A 17,303-nucleotide genomic window follows, 5' to 3' on the forward strand; every position below is an offset into this window, starting at 1 on the left:
GATCCCCTATTGCGAACTGTGCTTTTGTACGTCTCCGTTTTTTGTCGTTTCCCTACTTTTATTCCACCAATCCTCCGATCGCCTCTTACTAATCCCTATTGCAGACATGTTTACTTTGCCACTGCTCTCGCTGAACCCAAGGGCTTCAAGGAGGCCAGTGGTGCCTAAATCGACCGCTGGGCAGACGTCTTCACATTCTAATGAAACATGCTCCGTAGTTTCCCTAGCTTTACCGCAGCAAGCACATGCTTCTTCTTCCTTCTTATATCTCGCTTTATAGGCGCGTGTTCTAAGGCATCCCGATCTCGCTTCGAAAAGTAATGAGCTTCCCTTTGAGTTATCATAAATTGTTTCTTTTTTGATTTCGTGTTTTCCTCTTAAGTAGTTACTCATGGCAGGTTTCTTTTCCATTGCCGCCACCCATGAGATTATTTCGGCCTCTCTGACTTTCCGCTTGACGTTCTTTGTTGCTGTGTTGCCCACCCTACAGGCCGAATACTTGCTGGTAAGCTTCCCTAGTCCTTTTCCTCCACTGCGAATCAACGTTTTTCCTGTAAAAATACCTCAACACTCTCCCAGCCTATTTACTTTCTTCCGTATTCCTCAGTCGTTCTTCATACTCAGTTTTACTGCGAGCTTCCTTCACTTCAAAATTAGGCCAGCGCATATCACCCTGCACAGCTTCATTTGTAGTCTTCCCGTGAGCACCCAATGCGAGGCGACCCACTAACATTTGGTTCACATCGAGTCCTGATTGCACTCCTGATTTAAAGCAAACAACCGCATTTCCAAAATTAAGTCCTGGAACCATTACACCTTTCCACATACCTCGGAATACCTCGTACCTATTGCATCTATTGTACCTATTGTACGTAGGAAAAGCGCAGCGCGCGCGCCCTCTGGCGGGACGCGCCCTCTCCGGTGCTGACGTCAGTGCATGTAACGCGGGCGCGCGCAGCTGTTGCGAGCAAGCGAGCGAGCGAGCAGATGAGCGCCGGGAGAAGAGAAGCGAGAGAGGAGGGAGTGACGTCACATCCGCTCTGCAAGGAAGATGTTCACTCTATGCCAGGCAACAGTTTTCCATTAATTAGCCCGTTAAATATCATGCCACCTTCTTGTGTGGGACGTCATTAGTGACGTAATTACTGCCAAGGCCTGTAAAACATACTATTCTGTGCTTTGGTGTGCGGCAATCAGTGATTTCTAATTAATTCTAATTATTCCAGACACTTCAGTAACTCAACTTGGAACTCTGCTCCGATGTCGTATCTATGAGGAAACCCATGAATTTTGTACTGTAGTCTTTTTTTTTTTTATCTTGAATTTCGTCCCCGGTTGTCTCAGCAGGTGAACCGGAAGTGCTGCGCAGGAAACAAGAGTGTCACTCGATGCTCGTGCTATTAAAAAACAGGAGCAAAGACTTTCTGATTCGCCCTCGTAGATTAAACGTGCTACAAGCCTACGCTTCAAACTCCATTCATGATGATGAAAAAATAGTATAGCGTTACGAAGATGTTGAATTAGCAATGAGAAAGATGCAAACTTAGTTAACGACAGTCATGGGTGACTTCAATGCAAAAATTGGGGAAATGCAGGCTGGGGAACAAGCAGGCAACTACGGCATCAATTCTAGGAACACTAGAGGAGAGATGTTGGTAGAATTCGTGGAAAGGAATAGACTCCGATTAATGAATACCTCCTTTAGGAAGGTCAGTAACACGAGATCAACCTGGAAACACCATAATGGAGAAACAAGAAACGAAATAGATTTCATACTTTCTGCCGATCAAAGGATAGTTCACGATGTAAAAGTGTTAGGTAGGGTGAAAGGCAGTGATCATAAGTTAGTGGGTCTAAGATTGCTCTCACTTTGAAGAGAGAAATAGCAAACTTAGTCGAGAATAACAAACCAAGCTAGACGCAGTAAAGGAGAAAGCAGACGAATTCAGGCAGGTGCTCGCAAACAAACATACAGTTTAGAGCAGAAAGATGAATATGACATAGAGGTATAATGAATGAAACCGTAACTATAGATTACTTCAGAAGGAGCAATTAAAAGTCAAGGCACCAAGGCAACCAGTAAGTAAGCTTTTTCAAGTAACAAAGCGCATAATAAAGAAACGACAATTCATGAAAGTGTCGTACTCAAGATATCACAGAATTCGCTAAACTGTCAAAGCTTATAAACAAGAAGAAAGTAAGCGATATCCGAAATTATAACGTGGGAAAGATTGAGGAAGCAGAACAAACTGGCCTCAGCATGAAATCAGTGAGAAGAAAACTTGGCACCGGAAAGGGCAAGACGTACGCAGTGAAAGACATGCAGGGTAATGCTACTAGCAATGTTGATGTTATAGCAAAAGCAGCAGAATAATTATCTACTGAACTTATACATTACCCAGAGCACTCAGGCAACCTTCATTAGAAGTAGTGATGAACAGGATACAGCGCTTCTTTCTATAACTAGTGATGAAGTAAGAAGAGCCTTGCAAGACATGTCCCGAGGATAATCGGCGGGAGAAGATTGAATAACAGTATATTTAATCAAAGATGGAGGAGATTTTATGCTTGAAAAGCTTGAGGCCCTTTATACGCAATGCCTCACGACTTCAAGTATACCAGACAAGTGAAAGAATTCCAAGATTATACAATCCATAAGAGGAGAAAGGTTAAATAATTGAATAATTATGTGCCCGTTAATTTGGTTTCAGTATTGCATAAAATTCCACTGTAAAATAATTTACAGTGGAATCAGGACAACACTTCAATCAACCAAGAGAACAGGCTGTCTTAAGGAAGGCATATTCTACAATGGATCACGTCCATATCATCAATCAAGTAATTGAGAAATCTGCGGAACACGATCGAGCTCTCTATATGACTTTCATAGATTATGAAAATGCATTTGATTCCGTACAGATACCAGCAGTCATGGAGGCATTGCGTAATCAAGGAGTACAGAAAGACAGAAAGCATACGTGAATATTATTGGAAATACCTACAAAGATTCCACAGCTACTTTATTTTTCCACAAGAAAAGTTGAGAACTACTTATCAAGAAACGAATCAGGCAAGGAGACAATGTATCCAATGACATTCATTCACTGCATGCTTTGAAGAACTATTCAGGACATTAGACTGGGAAGGCCTAGGAGCGATGATCAATGGGGAATATCGCAGCAACCTTCGGTTTACAGATGACACTGTCCTATTCAGCAACACTGGGGATGAACTGCAACAAATGATTGAGGACCTCAGTCGAGAAAGTGTAAGAGTATGGTAGAAGATTAAGAGGAAGCTTCAGCTCCGGTGCTCCTGTCCAAATACATGTAAAAGGAGAATTCGTTTTTCTTGACAACTACTGCACCAAATTTGACGAGGTTTGCTACATTTAAAAGAAAAACTTAAAATCCAGTGACTGTTGGCTTATCATTTTTATTTAGATCATAATATTTTATTAAAGACTAGCAAAAATCAAAAATTTTCAGTAAACGAAGCTATAAAGTTTACAACTCTGTGACTCAGCAAGGAAAAATGATATCACAATTATGTGAATTGCATTTTATAGTACATCTAAAGCGGACAAAATTGATACGTTACATATGAATTTAAAAAAAAACAATAATATGCAAATACAGCATTTGCAGAACCCCTGTACACACCGCAACAAGTTCATGTTAGATATAAATTGACATACTGAATTAGCCTACTTTGAACGATCTAATGGATGCCGTTTACAGAACCGCGATATCTTTTCTTGATGCAGAGCTATTAATTTATAAACTTCGTGCATCTATATTTTTCGAACTTTCGAATTCTTTAATATTCTTTTACCAAAATTCAGGTCCTAAATAGAAATTCCGCTTCCAACAGTCACTAGCATTCATCTTTCTTTCTCAAATGCAATAAATTTCATTAAAATCGGTCCAGGGGTTATTTCAGAAAATCGTTTTTGCCTTTTACATGTATTTGAATAGGCCACTTCGGAGTTGGGCCCGAGCTAAAGCTTCCTCTTAACATGCAGAAGACAAAGGTAATGTACAATAGCCTGGCAAGCAAATTAGAATTCATTATCCCCAGTCAGCCTCTAGAGTTTTTGCAGGAGTGTATTTATCTAGGTCAGTTACTCATAGGGGACCGTAATCATGAAAAGGAAATTTACATAATAAAAATGGGTTCGATTGCATACGGCAGGCATTACCAATTCCGCCTGGGAGCTTACCGCTGTGGTTGAAAAGAAAAGTGTACAATCATTCTATTCCACTGGTGCTAACATATGGGCCGTAAACTTGGAGGATAACAAAAGGAAGCGCGTGAGCAAGTTAAACACCGCGTAAAGAGCAATGGAACGAAATAATGTTAGGAGTAACGTTAAGAGACAGGAAGAGACCGGTGTGGATAAGAGCGACACAGGCATAGTCAATATTCTAGTTGACATTAAGAGAGAAAGAAATGGAGCTGGCAGGCCATGTAATGCGTAGGGCAGATAACTGGTGCACTGGTTGTGTGCCGTAAGGATCCATGGACCCTTCTAGAGTGACAGAATGTGTGCCCTTGGAAGGGAAGCGCAGTCGAGAACTGCAGAAAATTAGGTAAAGTGATGGAATTAAGAAATTTGCAGACGCAGGTTGGCATCAGCTAGTGCAATACAGCGGTAATTTGAGATCGCTGGGAGGGACCCTTGTCCTGGCAGTGGATATAAAAATAGGCTGATAATGATGAGGATTATGATGATGACAGCTTCAGATGCCAATGTTCGCCTCACAAACACTCGCTATTGACATGCTGTTCATTACGTTGGAGCAAATGCTAGACGTGTGGTGTCCATAGTGGGCATGGCATCGATTCCCCAGTCTTCCAGCTCTCCAGCAACCACTTTTGCGAATCCCTGGTCGCCCTCTGCCCTCCCTACAGCGTCCTCAGCGCGACGAGCTTTCAACGACGTCTTACATGTTGCCACCCCTCAGCAACACGTGTGTTGTGCTCCTTTCCGAGCCACCGACGTCATACTTAGCATCCCCGTCTTGACGCCACAAGCGTAAATTCTCGTTCCGTGAAGCCCGCTAACGCGTACCTCGCTGTAATTCCTTCTCTTAAATACTTATACGTTATAAGTGTGCAAGGCGCTTCACGTCACAGCGCCCAATGATTCAACTAGGCGTTTGCAAAGTTAAGCCCGATACCTTCATTCCTTCATCTGCAGTTACTTCATTGAGTGCACGTGCGTGCATATATTGTTTGAGCTACTACTTCTCAACTTGTAATCCTCCTTCCCAATTCCCCAGTACAGGGTAGCCAAACGGGTTCAGCCTGATTAACCTCCCTGCATTTCCTTCATCTCTCTCTCTCTCTCTCTCTCTCTCTCTCTCGCTTCCGTACTATACTACATATTTCTGCTCGTTTTACAGCACCCTAGTTAATTCCCTAAAACACCTTTAGTGTGTCTTTACTCCGCACCACACCTGGGGAGGTATTCTGTAAGAGTCCACCTAGTGAACATGCCCGTTTCGTCTGCTGTTGAAGTTTGAAGATTGTTGAAGATTGGCTGTGGCGCCTGGCTGCTGCGGACGCGTAGCGTAGTCCAGCCAATCAGAACTTAAACAGCACACGAAATGGACATGTCCACTAGGTGGACTCTTACAGAATACCTCCCCTGTACACAACATCTATGCAACGCTTAGTTAAACTGGCTACCACAATTCCTGTCTGCAGCAGTAATTTGAAATCGTAGGACAAGCTGTGCAGGCTATGTGAACGTAGGTGTGGGACGAACGCGGATGTGACAAAACCTCACGTTAATTGCTCCAGTCATAAGAATCAGTATTCGCACATCCATACCAGCATACTTCATAGTACCAGAGAACGTTTTGCCAGCAGCCACAATCCCCAAAAGCCAAAGCCTCATTACGAAACCGAAAACAGTAACTGAACTCGACACGTTGTCGGTCCCTTGTTCCCTCCCAGCTTTTTGACACTACTCCAATAGTACAGACCAACTTGCACCGACTAGATCACTCTATCAACCAATATCATCTTAAGCTGTTAGGCCACCAGCGCCATGATTACTGACGCAGCAGTTTTTGATGGGAACTAGTTTTATTATCTGCTAAAAGACGGCGCAAACATTCGTATACCACAAAAACGCGATCCAATTGCCGTACCATTTTGAGCATGGTGGCTGTAACGAGGCTGTAACACAGAGCTTGTTGTCAAGTTTTGTCCCTGGCCTCCTGCTGACGTAGTACAGCTATGTATTTGACCGTACCATAGTCTGTACCCAATACTGCCGGATTCCCTGTTTTCTCGCTAATGGTTGTATTAGAAACCAAAGATAAGTCGGTAAAAGGCTCCTATCGCACGCACAATAATTCTGATGGACCGTTGAAGCAAGGAAGTCTGTACACTTTGTGAGGATGATCTCCCGCAATCCAACATTCTGGTCGATTCAAACACAGCGATAGCGCAGCGCTTCACACAAAGAATCCGTATAAAACGTCACACTGTCGAATGCTTGTCGAGTGTGAACTAGCTACGAGTGACAGCTATACACACCTCATCTGGCAAAGTCATCGGCACACATCCGCGAACGAGAAACCTGAACAAGAATAGCAAGGATCTTTTGTTAATTCGGCTTTACGAGACTCCAGTACGTATCCATTACCGTTCGATTGTTTCGATGCGAAGAGACGGCTCTGCTGAAACTGACGCTACACGTACCCTTGGTAACCACAGTGGGCTAACCAGGAACTCATCCGGCTACAAACGAGAATGAAAATGAAATAACCAGTGATGCTTACCGTCGGCTCCATCGCGCGGACTTCATCATGCGTCGTTGGAGGTCTCCGAATGATCGTGTAACTGGCGCGACTGACAGGCGACGTCTTCAGAGCACCTGGGAACTGTGGTCGCGTCCGTGGAGACGCCGTAGAGGAGGTGCCCATGCGCCCATACGGAGGCGCTGCGGCCCTCATTTCCCCACTTTCATCCTTCAGACGCGTGCAGATTTAAGAAACGCGCACACGCGATGAGTGTTAGGGCCCGCGCAACGGTCGCGCGATGCAGTTCAACAGAACCGCCAATTGAGCAGCAATGATCACCGTTACAACATCCATGGAGCTCCATGCTTTTCGCAGGAAACTCTATGCATATCACTATGTGACATGCATGGATCTCCATGCAAAATAAAAGGCTCCTCCAGAAAGGAAGTAACGTAGCGCAACCTAGTGAGCAAAGTGCACACAGGCTTCTTTAATGGTTTCACTCACCCCGTCGGCTAGCGTTCGCGCCTGCTTTACGGTCGTAGGAGAGAGTACCATTTGGGTGGCGCCTCACAACGGAAGTTAGAGGAGGACTGACAGACGCGCGATAACCTGACAGACGCGGCGACGGAGCGTCTACTGCTTCTCCACAGGAACGGCAACTGCGCGCGCTCAGACGCACGCGTGACGCAAGCAGTCGCCTCTGTTTTTAGTCGTACCTCCATGGTCGTACCTGGTCGTAACTAAGGCCACTTAAAAGGGGCATTAGTCGTACAATTATTGTACTGGGTAGCGTCACATCACGGCAACTCGCTGAACTAAGGCGCACCAACGGCTCCCACAGGGAGCAAGCGATATTGAAAAAAATAGAGGAGGCGCAAAGCACGTCATGTTATTTTTTGTTTGTTTAATTATGTGAAACGTAAGTATGGGTGTGTGGTGGTGGGGAAGGACGACGACGCCACGGTGCACGAAGCACGTCCCGTCCTCTCGCATTTAGAAAAGATTTACAGGTAAGAACGCGCATGAAATACCGCGGGTCGAAATATAGCTTGCACGGTTTGGGACAAGAAAAGGCAGTAGCTTAATTGGCTAGCAGTTTTGTCCCATGGAAGCCAGTCCAAGCTGAAGGCCATATGTGTAGGCTGCTCATAGAAATTACAAGGGAAAGCACACGACGCCAATCAGCCTGGCCCAACTCTGCGGCATATTTTTGGGAACTCAGATCCATTTCCTGGACGACGTGGCATCACCTTGTAAAGAAGTGATCACGTTCACACACAAGCGGGAACCTATGGCCGGAAGGCGAGCTCTTTGGAGTCAAATCCATGCAGGAATCATTCACGCACTTGAGCAAGTTGTTGGCTTCGCGCACAGCTGCATGATATATAGTGTGCAAGTCAATCGCATGAAGGGTACCGTTTGCGCTCGTGTCGCGAGTTATTTCGATTGCTTTCGTGCGCCAGCCAGCCACATCTGCTTCTTGATTTCACTTCAGGCGTATTTTAGGTGCACATGGCAATGCCGGACGTTGGCAAGTTCCTTCCAAGGTTCATTGACCCGTAGTGAGCACTTCTACGGGTCACTTTCAAGCACACTTGACAGGCTCATTCACGCGCTTCGTGCTTCGCCGGTGTTCGAATAAATATGTGGATCGAAAGTTTGCGCCTGAAACATGGTGTTAGTCAGGTGAACAGTATTTATAGTCATTGAGTTTTCTTGCCAAAGCAAAGCGACCTACACAGGGATGTATTTTAACTTTGACAAACGAGCTCGGCAAGTTGAATAGGGATGACCTTCGATGACGTACCATTGAGAGTTAGCGTAGGAGCGGTCACAATTAACGAGTATATATATCTATAGCCGCGACGGTATATGTGCCCCTGCGCACGTATACTACGTACTCCGTGCCCGCAAATGGTGACGACATCTGCGCCGCTGTGCTTTGGGCACAAGGCTTCCTTGTTGGAACCGAGCTGGTCGAGAGGAGAACTTTATTTCTGTCCGACCGCACGTATAAGATTATTGATAGCAGTAAGCAGGGGATTGAAACGGCCGCGAGTAAAGAAGCAGCTTTAATGCATCATGCGCAGTTCTCATGAATTACCCTTTGGGTAACCACCCGTACGTGACTTGTAGCCGCGCAGTTCCCAAGGCCGGGCGCCGCTACAATTATGCGTTCTCCCAACCACCTACACGTATGTGAGTGATTTTTACTGGAAGAAAGGGAAGAGTATAGCGCCCTTACTGCCTCTCGTGCGAGGGCACCTCCACAGTGTTGTGCAGCACCTGCTCCCGTGCGCGCATTCCTCAGTAGTCAAGTACGCCTTTTCGGCGCTGCTTGACGACTTGAACGGTGCCGACTTGTGCGGACGGCTGTAACCACGCCGCTTTCACGAACGCGCCTCACGAACGTGCCTTACCGCTTGGCTCCTCTCCCCTATCCCCACCGTTCTTTCTCCCCTACTCTTTTTGTCCCTTTCCCCACTTACGCGTAGTGCACGACCTCCTCTATAAACAGAGGAGGTCGTGGCGTAGTGCAGCGAAAGCTACGAGATCGCTTTAGCCAACCAGAAAAGAGAACCAGCATAAAGAGATTCTAAAGAAGAAGAGTTGAAAATATGGGATTAAGTGCAGTGCAGTAACTGTCTCTCCGCAGAGGACACCTCAACCGCACTGCACAGGGGGAAAAGGGGAATTAAAAGATGAGTGAGAACCAGCAGGAGGGCTTCCCCATTCGCTCGCCTTTAATCGCCCTCCGCGCAACGTCCACCGAATGGGAACTTCGCGGAAAGATCACTGGCACACGATGGGGTAGCCCCGCTCCCTTCTCGGAACACGCACCCGATTCTAGTTGCTGATTGGCTGACACGACCCCTAGCCTTCACCGCACTGTGCATTCATGCAGCTGACTTGTCAAAATAGTAATGACTGTGACGGTAGCACGTTTATTATTCTACGAATAGGATCGTGACTTGACCCGAGTCAAATGGGCGAAAGGGAAGAAAAGGGGAAAAGGTACTTGGTTAGAATCAAGCGCTATTTCCTCCTCAATACAAATGTATAAATTAGGTTGTATAATTAGCTTGCTTGCACAATAGAGGAAGGAAAAAGTAAGGAGAAATCATTACGTAACGCAGCCAGTCTTGCCAAACGAACGCTCCGCGAAGCCCATACATTTGCTCAGTGGTGGCCAAACACGTGACCTCTTGCGTCGAGATCACGCAGCAAGAATCAAGCTTTGCTGAAACGTTTGGTGCCCAGTAGCTATGTCAGTAGTTTTTATTCGGTGCGCGTTTGTTCGACAGCTGCCCTGCCGTGGCTCTGCCTGCAGGGCGAAAGCACTAAAGCCAACCGCGCACTTTGACGTGCGATCACGTGTTGGGCCACCAGGTTTGGCTTCAATCGCGTTGCGCGCCTGCTCCCTCCTAACATTTTCCTTCCTCCATTGCTCGCACGCATATGAACATGCGTGCGAGCCATGGAAAAAAAAAAAAAAAGAAAACGAACCACCGCATCCGGTTCGGAAGTAGGATGGGGCCGGCTGCGTGCAAACTGTCCGGCGGCCTATTATTCCTCGGCCTATTCCTCGCAGCATTTTGAGAGCTTGTTGGTGCTGCTGAGCGCGGGACCAAGGCAAGTCAGCATGATGTTTTGCAGGCCCGCTGGGGCGCGATCGAGGCAGAGGGGACATCGGCTGTCATCTACCTGCCAATGCGAGGTCGATGCTGTGGTGCCATGTGTGGAGACGACGCAGACGAGTGGCCGCTGCTCGAGAAAACTTCGCAGGGATGAGCGTGGTGTTTTCTAGTAGTTTGTGATGCACCTCTGCTCTCCAAAATTCAGCGCGTGTCTGGAAACAATGCCCGTACAGTTTTCACCGGCGCAAGAAGGAGGAGCTGCTAATGTTCAAATCACACACACACACCACGCGCGCAAGAACAGTAATGGGCAGTGGCGGGGTTCTTCAAAAACGTTGCCAACACCTCCCTTCTGCCGCCCTCTTTTCCGCGAGTGTGCGTCAGCGCCGGGATGTACAGCATGAAAAAACGAACTCGCCCGATTGACCCATTCGCAGGCACCGCTATATATCACTCGCACATGACACGCAAATTAAAGAGCTGCCTTAGCAGGGCGGGGAGTTTCTCGACAAAGAACAGCCTATGGAAACCGAGGGCGGGACCACAAGGAAGGGGATGAAAAGAGAGGGAGACGAGGCGATTGGTCGGTTGCGTGTACACACGTGTTACCTCTTGCAGGGCTTTGACAATTGCATTCTTGCCCTGCCAAGGCGCTTTTCGGTCGTCGTAAAGCAGTTACAGCGTACTACGTCGTTGCCTCTTTCACAATCAGGCTTGTAATTTGTCCTTCTCTTTTTACTTCATACGCATCCCATTCATCTCATCACGTGTACAAATAATACGAGTTATGACGCCACGACCCGGGCCAATGCACCTCTCAATCGTACGGTGATAAGTGAACCAAATAAAGATTCAGAGGCAATCTAGCGGTAAATTCGAAAAAAATGCGCTAGCATTACATGCCGCGGATTCATGAGTTAAACCGCATTCAGCATATTGCAAAGTGTTGTTCAAGAGCTCACTCCACACACGTTCTGCCTCACCGAGGAGCGAAAATTGCAACTGACGATGGCCCGGAGCAGACCACCGTCAATTGCAATAACATACATACATACATACATACATACATACATACATACATACATACATACATACATACATACATACATACATACATACATACATACATACATTCGCACGCACGCTCTCCCATCTCTACCTCTACCACGTGACCTGCTTCCCACACTTCACGCACATACACTTTTTGTCCACTTTGACACTCCTCTAATGCTGGCGCATTAATACATAATTTCAGAAAGCTACGCCATTCGACACTGCGCTGAACTTTGTGTAGTAACACGTAAATCAGGCTTCTCCACAACAAGAGGTTCACTGGGGGCAAGTCGGCTCGAAGATTTAGGTAACGCAGTCTGTGCAAGCGTGCGCAGCATCGGCGAAAGTGGGGTTGAAGATTACTACGCATACGACAAAGATTATGTTCAATAGCCTGGAAAGGGAACAAGAATTCATGATCGCCTGTCAGCCTCTATAGTTTGTCTAGAGTCAGCCTCAAGACTCACTGGGGAACGTACCTGATCACGAGAAGAAAATTTACAGAAGAATAAAAGTGGGTGGAGTGCATAAGACAGGCATTACCGGATCCTGGCTGGGTGCTTACCACTTTCGTTGAAAAGTTCACAATCGTTGCATACTCTACCGGTGCTAACATATGGGGCAGAAACTTGAGGGTTAACAAAGAAGCACGACAGTAAGTTAAGGCCTTCGCGGAGAGCGGTGGAACGAAAAACGTTAGACGCAACGTTAAAAGACAGGAAGAGAGCGGTGCGGATCAGACAGCAAACGGGGATAGCTGATGCTCTGTGACATTTAAAGAAAGGGGGGTTGGGCAGGTTATGTAATGCCATAGACCAGTAGAGTTACAGAATGGGTGCCAAGGGAATGGAAGCGCTGTCGAGGACGGCAGAAAATTAAGTGGGGTGATAAAATGAGGAAATCGCAAGCGCTAGCTGGAATAAGGTAGCGCAAGGCAGGGGTAATTGAAGATCGCTGGAGAGCGTCAACTAATTCGTCCAATTGTCCACTTTGCTTCAAGCGGAAGTTCGCCTTGAACATAAGCTGCATCACTGTGTATTGCCCGCCCCCCCCCCCCCCTCCCTGTTCAAAAAAACGTATTTTATAATCGAGAGTACTCTCATCGACGTTTCCCATATCTACACAAACCGCTCCAGACTGCAGTTGTACTCGGCACTTATCTTTGCGACCAGGCGTACAATGGAACTTAGCAGGATCGTTCGTCCTCAATTCTGAACAGCCAAGGTGTTTCCATGATTACATATTGACATCGCAGAGGACCACGCCCTTTAGACAACTATTTTGTTCCTGCCACACGCGCTGCACACGTCATCTTTCCTGGAGCTGTTGCCTTACGGGAAATGGTTCTTTTCCGCAGATCGACGGAAAAGAAATGCGAAACCGCTCGTGCACTTAGATTTAAGTGCATGTTAAACAATTCTGTGGATCTGATCAAAATGCGTGCCTCAGAATGAGATCGCAGTTTTGGCACGTGAAACACAGGATTTGGGTTAGCTTTTTTTTTAAACTTTAGTGTTAGTAATGTGACAGTAATGGTACATACACGATAAATAGTACAGTCGAACTATTCTTTAACAGTACCACGCGAGCGTCGACTGGCCGGCCGGTCGGTGCATTCCGACGGCGTGAAGCGACGAGATCCAGCAAGAGATCAGCACCGTGCGAGCGTCGACTGGCCGGCTAATCGGGGCCTTCCGACGGCGTGAAGCGACGAGATCCAGCAAGAGATCAGCACCGTGCGGGCGTCGACTGGCCGGCTAACCGGTGCCTTCCGACGGCGTGAAGCGACATCCAGCAAGAGATCAGCACCGTGCGCAGCGCCTTCTAACGGTCCTGACCGGCCAGCCAGTCGACGCTCGCGCGGTACTGCTGTAGTACTAGTAAAGAATCGGTCTGCGCGTAAATTGTAACGTTGTTGAGAGTAAAATGTTTTTATGCGGAGCATACTAGCCGCACAACCACGCTCTTCCTTGCTGCGCCGCGCGCGGCCGCGTAGCTACCATATGACGTCATAACAGCTGCAAAAGCGGAGGCTCAACTCGTGCGCTCGCTTGCGGCCGCGTAGCTACATAGCCGGGTCTCAGCTCGTGCGCTCGCCTGCATGAGTTGTTTCTTCGTCTAGCCGAACTAAATATAGCCAAGCAACAGCAGTTCACCAGGCTAAACAGTGGTTCAACAACTAAAATAAAGGCTAGTATGCTTCGCAACCTTGGCCTAACCTTAGCTAAGCCACAGCCATTTTTTGCTTTGGCTCGCAAGGGCACAAGCAATATAGCAAAAGCATTGGAATAAACCAGCCCAGTCACGCCAGGAGTGGGATTGGTCCAACTAGTATAACCATTCCGAGTCATTAATAGTATGTAACCCTTACGTACCGGCCATTCGGTTCCAGCACGAAATGCAAAAATGAAGCTTTGATCGTCATCTTGTGTCCTAATAACCGGACAATTACTTCAAACGCAACAAAAGTAGAATTCTTCAAAAATACTTTATGAATCTAAACTGATTCAGTGTTTCTCTTTAGCGTCAACTTAAAAGGAAGCATTAACTCGGTGCCAGTTCTGTCTTCTCTATTCAAATGGTTTTACAAGACAACCGCTGGACCGATTTGAATGACATTCACTGTATTTGAGAGCAAAATATTAATATTAACATAAATATAGGAAGCAATTTTTTTATTAAGACCTGAAATTTTGTCCAAAGATTGTTGGAAATTGCTGTTTCATAAAATAGAAATGCAAAGTTTACACATCCGTAACTCTGCACCAAAAAGATATTTCCGTTCTGTAAGCTGCATCTGCTAGAGCATCTAAAGCAGACAAATTTGATACAATTTATAGCTTGCATGAATTAGTTAAAATATTTACAGGGGTCGCGCAAGTCTCACTCACAATTATATCAGTGGTACATTTAGAGGTTATGTATAAAGTTTAAACTTTGTCCGCTTTAGATGTATTATTAGGTGCCATTGACAGAATTGTGACATTTGTTTTTCATTGCCGAGTCACGAAGTTGTTAACTTGCTAATTTCGTTTATAGAAATTTAGGAATTTTAAAATTGATGCCCTAAATAAGAGATCTGCTTCTGACACAGTCACTAGACAATAAATTCTTTACTTTTAAATGCAACAAACCTAATGAAATTTGATGCAGTGGTTGTTGAGAAAGCGATTTCTACATTACTATGTATTTAGATGGCAGTCCCCGAGCTAAAATTTCCATGGCACACGAGTGTTTTGACATAACGCCGTCGTCGAAATGTGAGCAGCAATCGAGCCTTCAAGCTCTCGCTTAGCAGCGCAACACTACAGCCGCTGTAGATGGTATGGCCGGCAATTGTTGGCGAAGCTCACTTTGTGTACTGTTCAAGACTACAGTGCAAACAGGACAAAAAGCAGCTTCCATTGATGCAATGCAAACATTTTGTCTGAAGAAAACCAGTTGTTTAGGCGAAGTGACATTTCAGCTCTACAAAAATGTGCACCTTCGTCAGTAAAATGTTCCATTTTTGAGAAGCAATAAAACTTTTGCGGTTTTCATCTACAGAGGCGAGGCCTTATGAAAAACACCATATGTCGACTTACAGGAACTGTGCACCTGGCAACACTGTGTTGTGCCAGTGAGACAAGGACGGATCACAATGTTAAATTCCCCATTGGATACAAATTAAATTTTATTTTGCTTTCTTTTTATTCCCTCCCTAACTGACACCAAGAAACCCACACGTTTTTCCTATTACAATTACCAATATATGCAACAGAAGGCTACGTTAAAAATTTTAGCATGATAAACCTAATTCGTATGGGTGCGTGAACATTATTGTTAAGATAAATTCAAACAGCACCACAATGAAATCAAATATTTTTCATAAATGAGCAGCTGTTTTTACAATTAATATAAAATTGTGTTCACGTCCCAGTATTTATATGCTTTGAAAATTGTGAAGCGTTCTTTATGAAAAACACAAACGGAGCCTTGGGAATAAACAAGCAGTGCATTTGGATAACAAAGGACTCTTTAGACAGTGAGAATGATCACTGTGTAGCCAGTAGGGTCTGGCTTCCCGACCGATGTAGCTTGCTCCATTACATAAATTCATGTTTTATGCCTATGATACTATGCTCACAGGGATGAAATTTATTGCACTCTGGTCTAATATTACACTTGATTGTGCACAGCTGAGATTTTTTAACATATAAGAAAAAAATTCGTATTTACTACGTGAGTAGAGTTCAACGTGAAGATTGGAGCAAATATGACACTATTTTGATTTATTATTCGAAAGCTTCGAACATTTGTGCACCCCTATAAATTTGATACCAGAGCGGTGAGGGGCGAAATAATTTGCCTTTGCTCGGAGTAGACAAAATATCTTGAAACGTAGCTGCATGTTAATATACAGAGCGGCTCTGTGTTTCAAATTGTCAAGACCCTTATGCTCTTCGGCAAACACTGGGCAGTCTAACGTGCAATGCCTTGCATCACCATACATGTGACAGAATGAATATGCTTCTCTTGTGTAGACATGCTGGAGTGTTCATCACCAAGTGTTCGTCACTATCTTCGTGTTCTCCTCGGGTAACCACATGACACTCATGAAGTGGGCACACATGCTAAATTGAAAAGTTGGCAGCCTGTCCTGCATCTTTTATTGCTTGAAGAAATTAAAGAAAAAGAAAAGAAAGCAGGATGTAACATCCCTTCAGGAGCAGGAAGCGTTGTCGTTCTGCTCCTCGTCATCGCTGCTGTGGTCTGGTTCGGACGACGCTTTAGCCACATAAGGCGCCCACCCGCACTGCAACAGCTGCGCCTGACACGGCATGGGGAACACAAAACAAATGTTAAAGGCATTTTCTCACGATGACACGATGACAGACACTTTAACACTTTAACTGCCAAGCCCAAACTACACTCGCTCTAGCTGTTTGTACTAACATTGTAAAAGACAAGCCATACTCCTCTAGGCCACAGCTTCTTGTGCTTTCCTTGCCAAAGATGAGACGTGTTCGTCAACTCAGTTTGCGTCGTGCATTTGTGTGTCGGTGCTTAAATATGTTCTCCAATGCTTTCGAACCCTTTTGGTTAGCCTATGTCTAGATAATTTTGCACAAATCTTGCACAGGTGTGGAGCCGGTCATTTCTTTTTTTAAATAAAAGATGTCTCTCATTAATTTCTCAGGTCACTATCAAAATGTTGCAGTTTTGCCCATAAGGCGAAGCACCGATTGCGATAGCAAATTATCAGACAGCTACACGAAATAAGGATAGTAGTCTCACTGGCCATATAAACATTGGCTTAGTTTCTTAGTTTCATATCCCTGCTTGAACAGCTGAGTATTTCCTTTCAGCTATCTTCATTCCTTGTACCCAGAGGGCGCCCACAACACCGTGACACGGTAAAATATACTGTTCAATTCATATCTAAAAATTTTGTGCTTATTCCAGCAAAAATGCGGACTCGTGATGAATTGTGATGTGTACTGGCTTTCAATTTATTTCTGCTCACCTGCTCTATATATTTGCTTTGTTCTTTTCAAAGTATTCAGTACATATGTTGAGCATGTTAGAAACAAACTGTTGAATTTGCGGCTTCATTTCAAAGAACAATACACGCATTCAAAATTTGGTTTACTTGATATAGTACAGAGGGCGTTAGTAGCTACAAATTGACACCTTTTTTTTAGTTGTGTTCCAGCATGGGTATAGAGATATCCTTCGGAAGGAAGCCGTTTTGTCGCTTGCGCAATGCTCTGGATGCAGTTGAGAGTGCAACATAGAAGAGGACATTGATATTGTGATTGTGCAGCCAGAACCAGCTCAAGATAAGGACGAAGAGGAAAGTGATAACAAC

General features: G+C 45.4%; 2 protein-coding genes across 7 annotated transcripts in view; both read right to left on the reverse strand.

Moving 5' to 3' along the window:
* The window catches only part of LOC142584952 (uncharacterized), a 79,673-nt gene extending 72,346 nt beyond the window's left edge, over positions 1-7,327 (reverse strand). For all 5 annotated transcript variants that reach the window (XR_012828989.1, XM_075695322.1, XM_075695323.1 and 2 more), the window contains exons 1-2: positions 7,266-7,327; positions 6,798-6,986 (exon numbers count right to left, since the gene is read on the reverse strand). Coding sequence is in view for 4 of the 5 variants with exons in the window: in XM_075695322.1 (XP_075551437.1) it covers positions 6,798-6,986; positions 7,266-7,316 (240 nt within the window). In the remaining variant the exon portion in view is untranslated. The remainder of the gene's footprint in view (positions 1-6,797; positions 6,987-7,265) is intronic.
* Positions 7,328-16,066: 8,739 nt separating this feature from the next.
* Positions 16,067-17,303, reverse strand: part of LOC142584953 (uncharacterized) — a 53,634-nt gene continuing 52,397 nt past the window's right edge. For both annotated transcript variants that reach the window (XM_075695326.1, XM_075695325.1), the window contains exon 15: positions 16,067-16,262. In XM_075695326.1, coding sequence (XP_075551441.1) covers positions 16,155-16,262 — 108 coding nt within the window. In that variant the 3' untranslated portion in view covers positions 16,067-16,154. The remainder of the gene's footprint in view (positions 16,263-17,303) is intronic.

This window comes from Dermacentor variabilis, chromosome 6 (assembly GCF_050947875.1).
Source record: "Dermacentor variabilis isolate Ectoservices chromosome 6, ASM5094787v1, whole genome shotgun sequence".
NCBI classification, from domain to species: domain Eukaryota; kingdom Metazoa; phylum Arthropoda; class Arachnida; order Ixodida; family Ixodidae; genus Dermacentor; species Dermacentor variabilis.